At 45.7% G+C, this 17,944-nt stretch overlaps 1 protein-coding gene across 3 annotated transcripts in view; it reads left to right on the plus strand.

Annotated features, from left to right (window-relative positions):
• The window catches only part of ADCY9 (adenylate cyclase 9), a 97,050-nt gene extending 81,162 nt beyond the window's left edge, over positions 1 to 15,888 (plus strand). For all 3 annotated transcript variants that reach the window (XM_009277476.2, XM_009277484.2, XM_009277493.2), the window contains one exon: positions 5,681 to 15,888. In XM_009277476.2, coding sequence (XP_009275751.1) covers positions 5,681 to 6,869 — 1,189 coding nt within the window. In that variant the 3' untranslated portion in view covers positions 6,870 to 15,888. The remainder of the gene's footprint in view (positions 1 to 5,680) is intronic.
• The last annotated feature ends 2,056 nt before the right edge of the window (positions 15,889 to 17,944 follow it).

Consider the following 17,944-nt stretch of genomic DNA (forward strand, 5'->3'; position numbering starts at 1 on the left):
TTGAGAGCAAATGAAATTTTAGCCCCCAGACTTTTAAACAAACGAACAAGAATCTTTTCCTGGGTTATTAACACCCCCTTATAAATGAACATGTTAAAGATTCACTCTGATTATTTCAGCGTTGAATTTCTCATGGTTCTATTGCAAGTTTTGCAGTACCATTTTTCAAGTGTTTTTATTGGTCTTTGGTATTAGAAAAGTATGTGTTTGCCAGTTACAAGTTTGGGAGCAATACTGGGGCGATGTTGTACTTGATTGAACTAATGACCCTGTAAATATGTGACTCACCGATTCATCTAAACAAACGCGTATTCAGGAGCATGTTGCTTTTACTGGGAGTACGTATCAAAACAAAATTACTTTTTAAAGAATGTCATCTATCTGAATGCTGTGGTAGTTCAGAAAACGTGTGGGTTTTAAGTACAGAGAGATGGTAACTGTGCTTTCATGTTAGATATTTATTCACCAAGAAGTTAGCACTTACTACAGTGCTGGGTTTTGGTTGGGGTTTTTTTTTTTAACATGGGTTTTCCTTTCTGTATGGCTTTGAGTCATGAAAGATAACTTCATTTTCATAACAGATTTCCAGTTCACTAAATCCAGAGTGGGAAGTTGAAGCCAAAAGAATGGAGGTGGCTTGATTTTTTTGTAAACTAAAACACTGAAGGGAATTTGCTGAAAAGGCAATGTACGAAATATTAAAGCACGGTGATCACTGGAAGTAATGTCTTAGGATTAGCCTGAGTTTGGATCCTTAGTGGTTTATTATTCGTTTGTGAAATCGCCGAACCTTTTGTTTGTAATTCTGAGCAACACATCTTGCCCAGCGCTGACAACAGCTTCGCAGGCTCCTGGCCAGCTGCTAATCACTAATAAATAATTCATTCTGCCTTAAATAATTGACAACCCAGTCTTCCGTTCAGTGACTATTTCTACATCATCATTTATTAGAAATCTGGCAAAAAATCAGCTATCAAGCATTCTTTGCATGCAAATATTTTTCTTCCATAAATATAACTTCTAACTCAGAACAAATAAAGGCAAAAGTGGGTAAGAAACCAAAGCATGCAGAAGATGTTATTGCAAACAGGCGTGGAGCGCTCTCTGCCTGCTTTGCAAATCCTAGCTTGTGATTTAAATACCAAATAAGGCAGTGACCAAAATGCCTGGCTCATTAAACGTTTCTAAACTTCATTTTAACGTTCGTATTATGAGAGGTACTAGATTTGCGTGTTGACTGTCATTCCTTCAGCTGGGGAAAAGCCGCCTGTGTGTCGTGCGTGTGTTAACACCACGTAGCGCTGCCCTCCCTGCCTGTCGGCAGCAGTTGTGTCGCTGTCTCTGCTTTAATGCAGGAACTGTAGCAGTCCAGCGTGATCTCTGTTAACGGTCCAGGCTCCGCTGCTCCGAAGCGGTCCAAACTTACAAATTGACACAATGCTTCTATGTGTTGGGAGTTAAAAGAGAGTTAATCCTATTCTGTTTACCATTAATTTGCAGCAGAATTTGGCTTCTCTTTTCAGGGCTCTTTTAATGTACGTTGTTGAATACCACAGTTCTAGAGTTCTGTGCAAACAGAATTTCCCCTTTTGCCTGGGGATGGACTAATAAAAAGTTGAAACTCCCTTATCTCAACAAAGTTTTTTGCTGTTCCTTTCTCGCTGACATAAATAAATAAAAAAAGTTCCTTGCTCACCCCAGTCAGCACAAAAGCTTTTCCTGTGTTCTAAGAGGGCCAAACAAACTTATTTGTTTTGCATGCCTTTAATGAGATTATTCCCTTTTTCTTGATCAAGAATTGAGATAATTATTAATGTTGCATGGGAAGAGACATACGAGTAACGGTAATGAAGTCTTAGCACAAAGTTCATCTCTGGGTTGTCCACGCTGTGCTCAATAAATCAAAATATAGAGTTTGCCTTGTTTTCCAGACAGACCAGTTCTTCAGCCCAAAAGAGGTACGACCATCAACTTTGTCTTTTAAGCGGGGAATATTTCTCGTTTTCATTCATTTCTTATCTCAGAGCAGGTAGGGTGTATCACTTTCCAGTTTGTGACTGCTCGAGCAGGAACAGCGATAGGCCACTTGAGGTAGAAGCCTAAAATCGCTTGATGGTAGGAGGGTTTTTTAGATGCATCCACTATATGTTCTTCATCGAAAGCAGCTGTTTGATTTCCCCTTTCCGCACTGTTCCGCCATTGCATTCTTTTTTTGAGATTTAGCAGGCATGCATCCTCTGTAAATAGTGCAAGATATCCAAATCCAAACATAGGTTACTGGCTCAGAAGCAAAATGGCTTTCCAAAAAATCTTTATAAGTGGAAAGCCATTATCTTTATGATTTGTGATCAAGCCAAAGGAGATTCTATCTCCGGAGCTCTCACTTGTTCCATATTCAACACACAGCCTGGATGAAGATGCCAAGTTAATAGTTAGGCGTCTGTGCCAGGAAGCACTTCACCAGTTTGAGTTAAAGGAACATTGTCGGCTTAAGATTTCAATTTGAATGATTTTTAAAATTAGTTTTCTGCTGCAGCACCTCATAAAAAGTAGAGCTCAAAACGATTTGGGGGTGTGCGATCCTTTCTGTTTTAGGTGCGTGGGGTCTTTTTTCTTTTTGTTCTAAAGGGTAGCTTCAGGTCCTCTTTGCTAACTGACTGTGTAAGATGATTTATGGTCCTGTAGGTCCTGTAACCTCATCGCTGCAACGCCAGAAATTTGATTTCCAAATGAATAAGATGTAATTGCTCCCTCCTTCAGGGAGGGTGGCTTTTTGTACTGATGCTTGCAGCAGTCGCATCGTGATCAAAAATGCCTGCTGTGGAAAAGATACCGCACCTTCTTTTTTGAGATACTAACCCATTACCTTATTAATGAAATCAGGTCAGCTTGCGAGTGAGTCACTCATTTCGCATGCAGATCTCTAAGGTTGTACGCCCACGTGGGAAACAAGGTCAGGCCAGCGCTTGAGGAGATGATTGAGAGCTCGCAGATGCCAGTACTTCAGGAGTGGTGAATGGGAGGCAGCAGGTTTTTCTTAAAAGGCAGATCTTGCGTTCAACACGAGCCACTTTTTGTAACGTAAAATTTGTGGTGCTTGCCTAATTCATTTAAGAGGAATTAAAGTACTTTGAGGAGTATTTTGTACAATAAACTGTCAATAAAAAGCCTTTAATGACTTAAATCCCTGTGGCAGGGATGTTTGATGTTAGAGCAGATTATCTGGATCAAACTCGTCCTCTCAAAGGAGTAACATGTCATTGCTCAGATCCTCTAGCAGATCTCTTCCCACAGGATAACGGAAAATAATGAACTGTTCTGAAAAGATCCTGAATCGTGCTCCTTAACCGAGATTCGTTCCTCACCTTCTCCAGCCTCATTTATTCTCTAAGATCTTTTCTCTTACTTATCCTCCCCTTATTTTGTTTCATAAGCCCATCAAACTGGGAGGATAGTCTGCCACCTGCAAAACAGGCAGCAAGGATTGTATTTCAGGAATTGTTGCCATTCTAGTCATTAATAACTTAGCATTTGTCTTAGTCTCTGACTTACCTTTCTAGGGAGAAAATGAGTAAGTTCTTAACCAGAGGTTCTGTTGAGAAAAGTAGTTGTAAGGGGGAAAGGAAGGAGTCAGTACAGCAGCGCGCCAGCAATTACGGGAACCTGATTGTAGGGGCCTATTCTGTGGGTTGGGAGTAATCTCCTCTTTTCATTCTTCCCTCGTGGTTTTTTTTAATATCAAACCAATAAAATGAATATACCTTCACTTCTTCTGGGAGAAGTATATTTATGGTTGAAAACAAAAGGAGGGATTTCCAACATAATATGCAGTCTTAGCTTTAATCTGAAATTCAACCTGTAAGCTCTCTATTGTAAATATTTTACTTAGGGGAAACTTTTTCTCCTATAGGAGATAGGAGCTAACAGATACGAACAAAGACCATAGCACGTACAAATGTTTTCGGAGATTGTGCACGTTCATCTGTTTCACAACTGTGCTATGTTTTTGCTTCATCACGCTTTTCTGTCAATCAAATATTTGAGAATGAACATTCAGAAAAAGAAACTGGGTCCGTAACATAGCTCAATTGTTAAAATGTCTGCTTCGATTTCAGAAGTGGGAGCATGTCCCCCATGGACATACAAGAAACAAACTGAACTTGGAAATACAGAAACAAATTTAGTCTTCTCTTCTTGAGCTGTTGCTGCAGTTGTGCTTTGAGTTTTAATCTCTTTTGCTAACATACCTTCATAAGAGAAATACAGACAGACACCGAGATGCGGATTGCCTTTCTGTTTTTCAAGGAGAAAGGTTGATGTGATGCTTTCCCTTATCAAACCATCTCTTAACTTGAAAAACTTCAGCATGTGTCTGCTCATATCAAATCTTAAGCTTTGGCATAATTTTATAGAAAAAATTGCAGTGAAATGGCTCCAGAAATCACTGCATGCCAATCTGTCTGGGTTTAGGCTTAGTCTCTGGGATTGCATAGGTGGTGTCTTCTCAGGCTGAATCGGTGTCATTGCATCTCTCCAGAAAGTTGAGGTTGTAGGCTGCAGATGTCTCCTTGTTAAGGGCGGTTTGGCACTGGAAGCATCTTCCATCAGTGCTTCATAATCTGCACAGGCAGTCGACAAATTGTCAAAAGGATTTGAAATATTACTCTCAGTCTATGCGAGACATGACTTTTTTTTTTTTTTTTTTTTTTTTTTTTTAAATCTTGGCACTTTGAGAAACTTTCTGTCTCCACCAGAAAAAGCGTCAGTGGTTATAATGCATAAAAGATGTCAACCCAGAGCTCCATATTCTCCGCTTTCATGCGGGAGACATGCAGTTCTCCATGCAGTGCCTTGTACAGGGCTATCTTCTTCCAAAACCTTCATGTGTTAACATTAAAGGCACACTGCAAAAGTTACTGGTCTTTGACGAGGAGACAAGGGAAAAGCGCTTTTTTAAATGCACTTTGAGAAACTTTCTGTCTCCACCAGAAAAAGCGTCAGTGGTTATAATGCATAAAAGATGTCAACCCAGAGCTCCATATTCTCCGCTTTCATGCGGGAGACATGCAGTTCTCCATGCAGTGCCTTGTACAGGGCTATCTTCTTCCAAAACCTTCATGTGTTAACATTAAAGGCACACTGCAAAAGTTACTGGTCTTTGACGAGGAGACAAGGGAAAAGCGCTAGGAGCATATAAAGCAGATGTTTCTGAATATGGGAGGTAATACAAAAAAGACAAATTCCACAAAACTTACACACGCCCCCCGCCTATACAGTTATACGTGTGCACGCATACATCTAAACACACACGGGCATTATTAAGCATATTTATCTACATATTTACATGTAGTGCTTTTAGTGATATATTTAGATGTAGCGATAACTGTTTCCTTGGTGAAGTCCTTAAAATAGGACTACCGTAAAGGCTGGGCAATTTCTGTTGCTGAACCTGATGATGTCCCTTTAAGGAAGTACTCCGTGAGTTTAAGAATGAAATTAATTCTTTAGCATGCTTAACAGCAGATAAAGTTATCGAAGCCTATTTTATAATTTAGTATGTAACGTATACTTCCTACGCTTTTTTCTAGAAAAGGATTTCTAACTACGGAGCAGAAATGGCAGAGCCCTAACTCTGGTTTTAAATGCGCCTTTTGTGTTCTTCCCTTTCTTCTGCTTCCAGCTCCAGAAAAAGTCCATGCAACAGTTCGGTGCCAAATGACACGAAGAGGCCAGCAGACCTGATCGGTCAGGAAGTGATTTTGGTTTCCTTCCTTCTGCTCCTCCTGGTCTGGTTTCTGAATCGAGAGTTTGAGGTCAGTTACCGCCTCCACTACCATGGAGATGTGGAGGCTGATCTTCATCGCACCAAAATTCAGAGCATGAGGGATCAAGCTGACTGGTTGCTGAGGAATATTATTCCGTACCACGTGGCTGAGCAGCTGAAGGTTTCCCAGAGCTATTCCAAAAACCACGACAGCGGTGGAGTAATCTTTGCAAGTATTGTGAACTTCAGCGAGTTCTATGAAGAGAACTACGAAGGAGGCAAAGAGTGCTACAGAGTCCTGAATGAGTTGATTGGGGATTTTGATGAGCTGCTGAGCAAACCGCATTACAGCAGCATTGAGAAAATCAAAACAATTGGGGCAACCTACATGGCCGCTTCAGGACTGAACACCTCGCAGTGTCAGGACAACAACCATCCCCACGGACATTTGCAGACCCTTTTTGAATTTGCCAAAGAAATGATGCGAGTGGTGGATGACTTCAACAACAACATGCTGTGGTTTAATTTTAAACTTAGGATTGGCTTTAACCACGGCCCCCTCACTGCTGGGGTCATTGGCACCACCAAGTTGTTGTATGACATTTGGGGTGACACTGTGAACATTGCTAGCAGAATGGACACCACTGGCGTCGAGTGTCGTATACAGGTGAGTGAGGAGAGCTACCGCATCCTAAACAAGATGGGGTATGACTTTGACTATAGGGGGACAGTCAATGTGAAGGGGAAAGGTCAGATGAAGACCTACCTTTACCCAAAATGCATGGACAATGGGATTGTGCCACATCACCAGTTGTCTATATCTCCAGACATTCGGGTTCAAGTGGATGGCAGCATTGGGCGATCTCCGACGGATGAGATTGCCAACCTGGTGCCTTCTGTACAGAATTCTGATAAGATAGCCCATGGCACAGATAACTCAGAAGCCAAGGACATCCTTCCTTCCACCAAGAAGCTCCAGAAAGACGCGGTGAGAGCAGAGGAGAGGTGCACGTTTGGCAAAGCCGCGGAGAAGACTGACTGTGAGGAAGCGGGAACTGAGGAGGTCAATGAACTGACAAAGCTAAATATCTCTAAGAGTGTATGATGCACTGTCAGAGTTGCATGAAGTGCTCTGTCAATAGAAACACAAAGACATTTGCAATTGGCAGTTTTCTTTTTCAAGAGAGACCTTCTCAACACCTGGGTTGTACGTTTGTTTTCATTTCAGCCCCTGGTGCTGTGTGGATCACAGCTCTTCAGGGCTTGTTTTCATCCATCTCTCTCCTCCATGCCCCAAATCACATCCCAAGCTCCCCAGCTCCCTGTGCAACCATCTTACAGCTGAGTAGAGGATATTAAGTGCCTTCAGATATACTCCATTGGACTCCCTGTCAAGGTACAGAGGCCCCAAGTGAAATCATAGCTTTGGGTATTTATCTAATTTTAAAGAAAAGAAAAGCTGTGGTTATATCATTTTTATTGTTGTTTCTCACAAAACACTTTTTTTGGCTAATGCAACTCCTTGGGTTTTTTATATCTCTCTGAACAATGTTTTACTGTTATCAGACCTTTTGTATGTAAACACACAGACAAATGTGCATGTATCTACCATATGAGACTGACATAAAGTGCCAGTAACGTACCACAAAAGAATGTCTTGGCAAGGGGGTGACACAATTTGACTTTGTGTTGGGCTGGAGGAGGAGTTCTGCAGTGGCTCAACATTTCGTTAGAGTAGGCTGAACAACTGCTGTAGTTTTATTCTCCTTTACCAATGCTTTCTTCAACCTTAATGTGCCATTGTGTGCTTTGGATACACTTCTTTTCCATATAGCCAATGAGTTACTGATATGTGGGAATGGAATAAGGGTTCGGACTTCACCAGCTCTCAGGACAGGTTTCCAGAAGCAGACGAGTGACCACGAGAGTGTTACAATTCAGGTCTTGCGAGTCTAAAGCAGTTTCGTGTTGCTCCGTACCCTAGCTGAATTTGTGAAGGTAGGTGAAGTTGGTATCTCTAAGCTGGTCTGACTTGAGAGAGAGAGAAAAGCGAAATAAATGTTTTGGGAATGCCTTTATTTATTTATTTATTTTATTCCTGTTTTTCTTATGTTTGGGGGTTTTTGTGTGCGTGTGCGGAAGGGATCGGGAGAGACGAATTGTTAATTGGTTTAATAAGAGTAATAAGATGGTGTTTCAGCCTCTTTGAACTACCAACCACTGTGAGGATGTTACCTAGGCAATATTTGTTTCAAAGCTGGTGAAACTTCCGAAGCCACCAAATGCAATTGAGTATCCCAGCTTCCCTCTGTACTGAATTCAATGGTGCTGCACAATATTTTTCAGGATTTCCCCCACACACACACTGTGCTTTTGCAGCAGGGAATAGAAGAGCGTGCTCCCTGCATGCCACTGAAAGCAGGAATAGGGAAAAATGTCCTTTCTAGTGAGCTGAGAAGCACAATACTTTCCCAGTCCTGCAGATGACTCTGTGCGGGTCCCTGGGGCTGGGGACCTGCGGGAGCACAGGAACCTGCTTGCGCAGAGGGAACCGCAGGATGGGGGCCTTAGACTATTCCAGTTTGCCCTCTGCATGCTTCCATCACCGCCTTCACTTACATTTGATGCCCCGCTTTGGATAATACTAATTATTCAGCTGTTCCAGTTCAGCTAACTCCTTGCGACACCGAATAAAATGAAAGGATTTTTATGCCCGAAACAAGTTTGTTAGCCAGGGAAGAGCTGGTGAAGTGCGATGCTGTGCTGTCTGCATATTGGTGTGGGGTTTCATTCTTTCTTTCCATCTCAACTAAAGTGAGAATATGTTGGTAACTTCTTTTTATTCCCTATGTGATTTTTGGAGTTTGAGTAATAAATGTGTACGTTGTGAAGTTCCTATTCAGCTATTTGAGATCCATCTACACTCCACGGTCAGCACGGAGCCCTTGAAGCCTTTGTCAAATGCAAATCTGTGAGATTTCTGGATCTCGGTTAGTTAAACGAGACTCTGCACACTGTTCTCACAAAAGCTGCTGTTTATGCGCGTCTAAATTGCGTTTGATAGGAAAGCTATTTAAAATTAATCTTACTTGCTCAATCTGCCAGCACACAAAATAAATAGGGGATACTCATCCCCATGCCCTTTCGCCACAGATGCTGTAGCCTGTTTGGGGGCTATTCCTGACGAGCAACGATATAAAGTTTTTATTAGTGCACAGTTTTACAGCAGCCTTCCTTCTCCGTAGATGAAAACTCGTCCCCTTCTGCCCCCCTCCCCGTAGTGGGTTGCACTTCCAACTTTCAGGTAGTATAACTCTGCAAATACCTCTTGTATCCGAAGAATGTATTCTTGAAACCATTTTTAGGGTTCTCATTTCAGTTAAGCGTGTGTCAGTATTTCTTTTCTTACAGTAGAGGAGTTAACGTGTCCAGAATTGTTTACATGCCTTCTAGTGTTATATTAGTGTCTCAAAGTCGTTCAAACCTTTCTCCCTTTCACTTCTTTCTCCCAATTTTATAGACGACTCAACCCAGCATTTCTCTCTCATTGATCAGCTGCTTGCAATGGCAGAGTTCAGTCGAGACGCGCCGGCTTCTCTCTCGCGTGAGACACTGCACAATAACTAAACCTCCACCAGCAACAGCCCTGCATCCAGTGAGAGGTTTGCACCCTGTGATTAAACCTGAAAGGAGAAGGTGCTGGAGTAGGGCCCCGGACCCACAGCGCCTTCCTTCTCGTTGTTCAAGCAATGCACTGCAGAATACAAAAGCCTCATCCTCCAGCCTATAAAGTAAATAACGCTCCCATGCTGTCACGGTATGGTGCTGCGGGAGTATTGTTGGTTTTCTGGTAACATTAGAATACAAAAAAAAAAAACAACCAGGGCCTCTTTTTTGTTGGCACTAAGCAAATAAAATGACTGAGGACAGAAGTATTAGTGGACTCTGAAATCAAGGGCTGTTGTCTGCCCTGGGAACTGCCGGCGACGTTACTCTGCCTTAACTCTGAAGCTGGGAAAACAGTCGTGAAAAGTTGAGTAACTAGTGGCACCCCTGTTTGCTTATTGCCACCAGGACAGCAGCAAGCATTCAACAGCTGAGACTGCAGGCCTTCTTTCGGAGGTTTTAAGTCTTCTCTTTAATGCAGGGCAGTAATGAAATCAAGAAGCTGAGCTCTCAACGTACGGTTTGGATAGTGAGGTTTTTCCCAGGCACAAGCAGCAAGGAGATACCTGTTTTCTGTTGTAAAACAGTGGGAGCTGAACCTTTACACCTTCCCTTTACACCTTTGAAAAGATGTCCCAATACTCGCAAAAATTACTCTGGAGGCGTTTTTAATGGCATTGTGGGGTTCTGCGTTCCTCTCTGCAGCCGTGACACGTGTGTGCTTGCAGGAGGCCTTGATCAAAGTTCACTGCATCAAAATACCTTTTGTGCTTGTTCTGTTAGTGCCAGCACAATTCGAACACGGCGTAAAAGTTGAGGAGTTGGCCAGGTAGAAGCTGCGCTTCCTATTTTTAGGGTGTTTTAATGGTGATAATTTAAAAATTATCCGGCGGGGGGGGAGGAGGGGGAAGATTGTTGAATATTTGCTAGCCCCGCGTTGCCTTCTGCCACAGGTCACTTGTGGGAGCCGCTCTAGAGCGTAGAGTAATAAGGAATATGCTGAACATATTCTGCAGTGTCGTCTTAATCTGCTGGTAACACCCAAAAATGCTTATTTTTCTCCCAGCTACTTCTGAGAGACAGATTTCTCATTCAAAAACAAGTAAATGGCATTCCCATTGATTTACTTCTGGCGTTTATGATTTTGAGAAGAACAGATTTGCCTGTTATTTCCCCAGATTTGGGGCCGTTCCCCTTCGCTGGAGGTAACGCGAGCGCTGCGCGCAGGGCGGGACGGTGCCGCTGCCTGACTGCAGCTCCTGTTGTGTCCTAATACGAAGCGCAGGAGGATTTTGACGTGACAAAATGAGGAGGGGAGAGGATGGATTCCCCAAGGGCTTTACAAAAAAAATAAGTATTTGGATACTCTTACTTCAGGGCTAAAACACAGAAAGGAGGCGCCCGGAGCAAAAATGAAAGGAGCTATAAACCAAACACTGTACCCATACCAGCTTTTAGGTAAAGAGCAGCTTATTCTTGATTAAAGAGCCAAGCTTTTAGGGTATCTACCATTTTAAAATTGCTAACTCTAACCTGTTTCTAAAACTTTAATTCTGAATACGACAAAAAAAATGTTGCAAGGGAGCAGTTACTAACTTCATGCCTTTTATTTTGCAACATCGCAAGAGGCTGAGGGCGCCTGAGGTTGGTTATAATGCGATCAGCTATTTAACTGTGCAGCTTGGGGTGGGGTTTTTTGCCAAATTTAAAGACTCTGTCTGTTTTCTCCCTTCTTCCCTGCTGTGGTCTTGTTTGCTCGGTCTGGACGGGATGCGCAAGTGGTTCTTGCCTCCCTGCTCCTCACCTTTGCTAAACTGTGTCTTCCGCAATGCACAGCAGCGTTTGAACTCCGCTGCTGCCAGGCCGTGGCTTCAGATGCTGCTCTCACTGCTGTTTGCCTCTCTATTTCCTCATATAAAGGGGAAGAGTACGTTTGATTTGATATCTTGGTCCATTTGTGCGGTCACAGCTGCAGCTTTCTCCTTGTCTTGTTCTTAAGCTGCTTGACAGAAGATACAGAAGAGCAGCAGGCACATACCAGTAGTTAAATTTAAGAGCTCTGTGAAAAAATACATTTTTCATCACACCAAAAGTGGGAAAAAAGTTTTATTACTCTTGAGTTTTAGCAAGCGTGCAAAAGCAGAAGAGGGTAAGAAATAGAATCCCAGTGTTTGCTGTCAGTGTTGGGATTCGCTGAAGCAGCGTTCTTTCAAGTCCTGTTTTAGTTAAATATTACAAAACTGCTAAAAATGCAGTAATTGTTTATTTGATGTGACTTTCCCAATTGCTGAAGATGTCGCAGGGGTGGTTTGACTGTAAATACAGAATGATTTTCACATGGAAAGAGAAACGGTCGAGGTAAAGGTGCAGGGATCCCCCAGTGCCGTGGTGCTTCCATCTCGATGCCCAGGAGCCGCGAAAACCCAGCTGGGGTCTCGGAGTAATCCTGAGACTTGGCTAGCTGTATGTGGAACGTCAGTTTGGGCAGGAAAGTCAGTCATTCCAGCGTTTTTGTCCTTTCAAGTTCTCTATACAGGCTGTAGCAGTCCTTGTTTTGATTTCTAGGGGAGCAACATTTAAGGGGAAAAACCGGCATTACCGTTCGCTGTTGCTGGGGTTATCGTCCGCAGGCAGTGGCGGTAGGATTCTGCAAAGTCCCGTAAAAAAGTTGGAAATTGTGACCGTTACGGACTAATTCCTGCGGGCGCTGTAGTTGTCCAGTGTTTAGTTTGAGTGGTACAACGGTCTGAAGATTTTCCAGTCAAGAGCTGTGAAACGGTGAACCATTTTCTGCTAAAATATACCAAAAATGGAAAGGAGACTGGAGAGGTGGAAGACCGTGGTCTGCAGAAATGCAGCGTGAGCCGTGTAGGGTACGGCGCAACGATGGGGTTTTTGGCTCGCTGTGCAAACGTACGTGGCGTGGGCGATGCTCTGTACGGTAACATGCGCTTCCAGGGCTGAAATAGGTGAGAAAAGGAGAAGGTGAAAGTGAAACGCGGCGTTGGGTCGCTCTTAAGGCTGATCTTTAGTTTCCGGGTGCGATGGCTTTGCTGGCTGCTGTAGGGGGGGGTTTCTCGGGCGTGGGGCAGAGCCCTGGCTTCCCAGCAGGCCGAGCAGAGCACGTTCCCTGTGGTGGGATCAGGGAGCCTTAAAATGGGCCTGTGGGGTTTTTTAAATCTACTTTAACGCCACCCTCTGAACTCTGTCCAGAGTGATGAGAAGGAGCTTTGTCAGTGAAAATCGGACACCAGGAGCTTCTTGTCGTTGTCTGACTGGAGTTCATTTAAAATCAAACGTCCGGCTCTGAAGAGGTTCAAGTAGAAAACCAAATAGGGGTGAAATATATTGTGTCTTCACGGCGGCTTAGTTCGAGTGGTGCCATGAGGAAGAGTTCTGAGGTGCTTTATAGACACTGGGTAAAGCTCTGGTAGAAAAAAAAATAATGCAAGTTTTCTGCATAAAACCTTTTTCAAGTCTTTATCAGGCGAGCTAAGCTTCTGTCTTCAGCCCAGAGCAGTGCTGTACGACGCCTATAGAAGCGTTTGCTACTCACCTTCGAGAGACAACGTTAGCTTTTGAGAAGGAGGTTTATTTTGGAAAAAATAGATCGGTAGAAGATATTTAAAGCTTTTCTTCCCTTGTGCTTTATTGTGGCTGCTGAACGTTCCCCCGCCTAACGGAGCCGCCCAGCCCGAGGCTGGCGAGGAGCAGGAGGCAGGCGCCCGGCGTTTCCACCCGCGCCGCTCCAGATGCAATACGTTTAACATCGCTTTTAGCAGCTGTTCCACACGCGCGTCTCCGAGTCGGGAATTGGTGTCGAGGAAGTAGTCGTTCGTGTTTTCACACTTCTGGAAAGGCCCCGAGGCTGCCGTGTCGGCTTCTCGCGTCTTAGCCTTTACGTGGTTTGTTCCGCTTTCTCCCTGTTTTCTGGCTCACTGCAGCAACACGTATTTTAATCTCCAGAAGAGAGAGCGTTCACTGAATCTGAAGAACTGCAGAGAAGGTCTGGGAAGGCTGGGAACAGCTACTAAAATTTTAAGTTTCAGCTCTAACCGGTGCCGCTCTAACCAATTTCTCATCCGGCGATGAGCGGCGATGCGCAGTGAAAGTCAGAGCCGAGCGTCCCAGCGGGTGACCGCTGCCAGCCCCGCCGCTCACACGTCCCCGATTTGAGCGTCGATTCTCGAGTCGTCCTTTGGATGAGTCAAAACAAAGCGACTTTCTTGAGTTTTTCCTTCTTTTCTCCCTTAGCCACTCACGTCTTCACTTGTTTCTAACTTAATGTATTGGCTAAATATTAGTTTGCGGTTGACAGACGGTTTGTATTGATTCGTTGTTGAAAGATTTAAGCTCGGGGCAGGGAAAATGCAGCGTGTGGTACATCTGCGGGTACGCCCAGAGGGAAAATGCCTCTTTCTTTGTCTTTGAAACTTTGCCTTTATTCGAGTGAGACCAGAGCTTCATTTGTGATTTCTTTCTAATATTAGCTGTATAACTCCGTCTTGCTGTTGCCCCTAGAAATTGTCCGAAGGAGGGGCTTTGCAGTATTGCAGTGGTCTGCTCTACATCGCTGCCTGAACCAGGATTTGGCCACCGTGCAGGTACCGGCACGGTCCCACCGGCACCGTCAGACGTTTCTCTTCATGCATAGTAGGAGTCCACAGTTGCCAGAGTAACCTTCTCCCCGATTTAATTCCTTACTTCTAGTTTTCAGAGACCATTGCGGGGGGCAGGGAGGGGAGAGAGAGAGAGATGCTGAGACAGAGACTTGTTATACCCTACTGCGAGTACAGCTTTAAACTTCCAAAGTAATAAACTCTTTAAAGCCAAGAGCCTTAACAGTTCCACACGTCTGCTGAGAGACAAAACACCGTTTCAAGTTTGCGCTGAATATTTGGGAATTTTTCTGCTCGATGGCGGGTGTCTCCTATTTGCGAGGAGGCAGCGGCAGTATCCAAAGATGATAAGGACCTTGGCCACCCTCACCGAATTACCCAGGAAGAGGCAGACGGGCTCTCCCCTTGTGCTCTCAGGAAAGTCGCCTCGCTCCCCAGGGCTGGCGTGATGGCTTTATATATTGCATTGCTCGGAAAAGCTCCTTCTTTCCGTGAAACAGTATTTTTTAACTTTGCATAAAAAGCTGTCTTCGCTGGTGGCGGGGGCTGGATTCCTCCTTTCCCACCCCCCCAGGCTCTTGCGGTCCCGCGGCATTGAGATGGGAGAAGGCAGAGATGTAGATGATGGGAAAGCCGGGTGAGTCGGGCAGGAGCTGGACGTGCCCCTGGAGCCGGACCCGGCAGAGGGCCGGAGCTGAGGAGCCGCCGTGTCAGTCCCGCAGCAGTGCCCGGGCAGCGGCGGGCTTGGGCAGCCGCGGGCTGGCGAGTCGGCCCCCCTCAGCTGGCGAGGCGGCGGAGGTTGGCGCAGGTTTGCTCTGGGGGCAGCGTCCCGCTGCCCTGCTCGGTTGAGCCGGTCCACGGTCAGCCCGACGGCTGTCGGGTGCCTTTGTCAATACATCTTCCCTCCCGGCCTGTTGGCTTCGGCTCACGTTTTCACGTGAGCAGATTTCAGCTGGTTATTAAAAGCGTGCACTAGAAATGGAGGCGCTGCTGTCTGACCACGGCCGGGCTGCACGGAGGGTTCGGGGTTGGGTTTGGGTCTGTCTGACCTCAGTTTATACAGTATTGCACCTACACGTGACCCTATATAAGCAATCGCTGCGCGTGAAGAGCTGCGGTACCCGATCACAAACAGCCTGTGAGAGATTATTTTCAAAGTGAGAAGCTCAAATTCAGGGTTGGCTTTGGTTTACCGAGTAGCTGTCAGCTGGGCAGGGGTGCGGGGCCGGTGCGGACTCTGACCATCCCCTGCTTTCTTTAAAAGCTGCCTCCGCAGTATTAGCCGAGCCTCCAGCACCGCCTGGCCGTGCGTAAGCACGCGCCGAGATTGTACAGAAAGCGTTAATTGAGAACGTTGTCGAAACGTTATTGAATTACGAATTGAAACATTAATTGAGAACAGTTTCCAGTTAAAAAGAGGGAGGAGAAGAAAAAAAAAAAAAAAGCAGGCAAATTAAAACATTTTAAAGTCTCCAGGTTAGCTGGAAATTGTTTCCTCATGACGTCTCTGTTTTCTTTCTCTTCCCACCCCGGCGAAGCCCGTGTTCCCGCTACCTTCTCCCCTCCCTTCTTGCAAAAAGAGAGAGAACCGGTCTGTTTACACACACCGCTGGGGGAAGCTGGCAGCTTCTGCCGGGGGCTTTGCTGGGGGACGGGGCTTCCTCGCAGCGGCTTCACTGTAAATATTCTGCCTGTGCTTCGTTGAGAAAACTGAAATGGAAAAAAAGTTGTATCTGTGAAATATTAAGCTATATATGTATATAGATAAAACACGTATTATCTCTGACTCGTTACTACGGCTCTGTAATCAATTGTATATTAAACTGTTTTACTGTATGGCAGATCATTTCACGCTATCTTAGATGTAGAAAAGCTGAGAAAGTAATTCACAATACACTATGTCAACTTAAAATTGGTTTGCTTTTTTATTTTTGCTCCAGCACGACTTCAGACGCAGTCCCGTGCCATTTGCACATTGTTTCGAAGAATAATAGTTTGGAACCGAAGTTTTTTCAGCCCTTTGTTTTGGATCTGGCTTCTTACAATGTTTCTTTGATAAATTATGAAACCGCCGAGTTAATTTTTGATTAGGCGCGTATTTAGAAGGCATTTTAAATGCAAAAGGAATTTGTCACATAGACCTGCTGCACTTTGATGTGTTGGTTGGCGGTAAATGACCTTCGTGTTCCCAATGCCGGTTGAGAAGATGACTCCTTCCTAATTTTTCCTCACGTTAATACTGCTCCAAAGTGTTGGGAAGGGGCTGTGCAGCCGCCCAGCCAGCAGCACCTCTGCAGCCGTCGTACTGTCGCTGCTGGCTGTGGCGGGAGGTCTCGGCAGACAGCTTTTCCACGCGGGGAGCTTGCCTTGGCCAAAATTGCGGGTGAATTTTAAATAGTTATTTTTTTTCTTTAGCAGAGAGCGTGGATGGTTTATTCTGGAATACCAGTGCCTTACTCCGATTCTCTCAATCCGCTTGGAAAGTGGAGTGAGGCATTGTTATTCTGGAGTAAGAGTCCCCAGAAAAGGAAATGGCTGACCAGGAGCAGCTGGCTGAGAAGAGGAGCCTTCATGCTTTCAAAACCTGAGCCTGTCCTGCCGACAGAGCTGAAGGTGTTGGACTGCTGCAGGCGGCTCAGCAGCAAAGCCCAGGGCTCTGGCGCGCGCTCACACACACACACACGCAGACACCCCCCCTCGGGGGCTCCTCTGAGCACCCCACGGATTGTTCGTTGGGTTTCTCGGGGGGGGGGGGGGGGAACCTGAGCCCCTGCAAAGTAAGGGTTTGACCTGGGAGGGTTGAAGGTTTCCTCTGGATCCGTGCCCAGGCGCTCCGCTCCTTCTGCCCGCTGATGACCAGAAGCCCGCAGCCATCGCGTCCCGCGGCACCAAACCCTTCTCCTCTTCGCCCGCGCTGGCGACGGGGCCGTGCGGCCGTAAGCCTTTGTACGGGTCCAGCCGGCTGTCCGAGCTTCCCTTTCCCCTGCCCTCCCTGCCGTCCCTGCCGGCTGCGGCACACCAAGAGCTTTGTCCTCCTGGAATCGCGGAGAGGTGGAGTCCGGTGTCTCCAAGGGTGCTGATTTATTGTTTTCTCCCGTATTTTAAATAGTTTGGGGTTTTTTTTTTCCAAATTCAAGGTAAGTATCCGAGCAGTGTAATGCACGCGCGGTGCGATTGGCTCTGCAGCCAGCGGTTGCACCACGTTCCCCGATGCCAACCCAGGTTGTTAATGCCAATAGGTGTGTGTAAGCCATGCTCGAGTGTTCCTGGCTGTTCACCTTCTGTTGTAGGGGAGAACCGTTCCGGTGTTATCCAGCCGGGTTTCTATTGTAGATCGTGGTGATTGTCAACTGCCAAGGGATATTTTTGAATAAATCTCATCGAGGCATTTCAAATAAATCCGGTCTTACTGTTTTCCTTTTCAGTTCTGCGTTTTCTGTCCCCCAGGTAACCCCACGTTAAAGTCTCTTCTCTTTCTGTGCTTCGGTTCATGGTCAAGAACACATTGTACGCCGACGCTGGGTATGTTGAAAGATACAGAGCCTACCTTTGTTTAGTTTACACGGGGACTGTGGGTACAAGAAAAGCCCAAAGATCTTTCAGGGACGCGTTTCACAGCGGCTCCCAAAAGGCCGGGCTGCGGTTGTCCGTAGGCAGCCTCGGGGTGACGCGGGACGGTGGGGGACGACGAGGCCAACCTGGAGGCCGTTGCATCTCTCCCGTCTGCAGGCGCTGCCGGGGATCCCGCACCTCAGTCGCGCTGCGGCAGCGGGGAGCTCTGCAGGAGCCGCTGGTTTCTTCCTCCTTTGTGTTTCAAGGTTGTCCTGGGTGCCTGAGAGGTAAGTATTAACTGACCCCTTGGGCATGGTAGCGTGGTGTGGAGGTCCCAGGCCGG

This window comes from Aptenodytes forsteri, unplaced genomic scaffold, assembly GCF_000699145.1.
Source record: "Aptenodytes forsteri isolate BGI_AS27 unplaced genomic scaffold, ASM69914v1 Scaffold26, whole genome shotgun sequence".
Lineage (NCBI taxonomy): Eukaryota > Metazoa > Chordata > Aves > Sphenisciformes > Spheniscidae > Aptenodytes > Aptenodytes forsteri.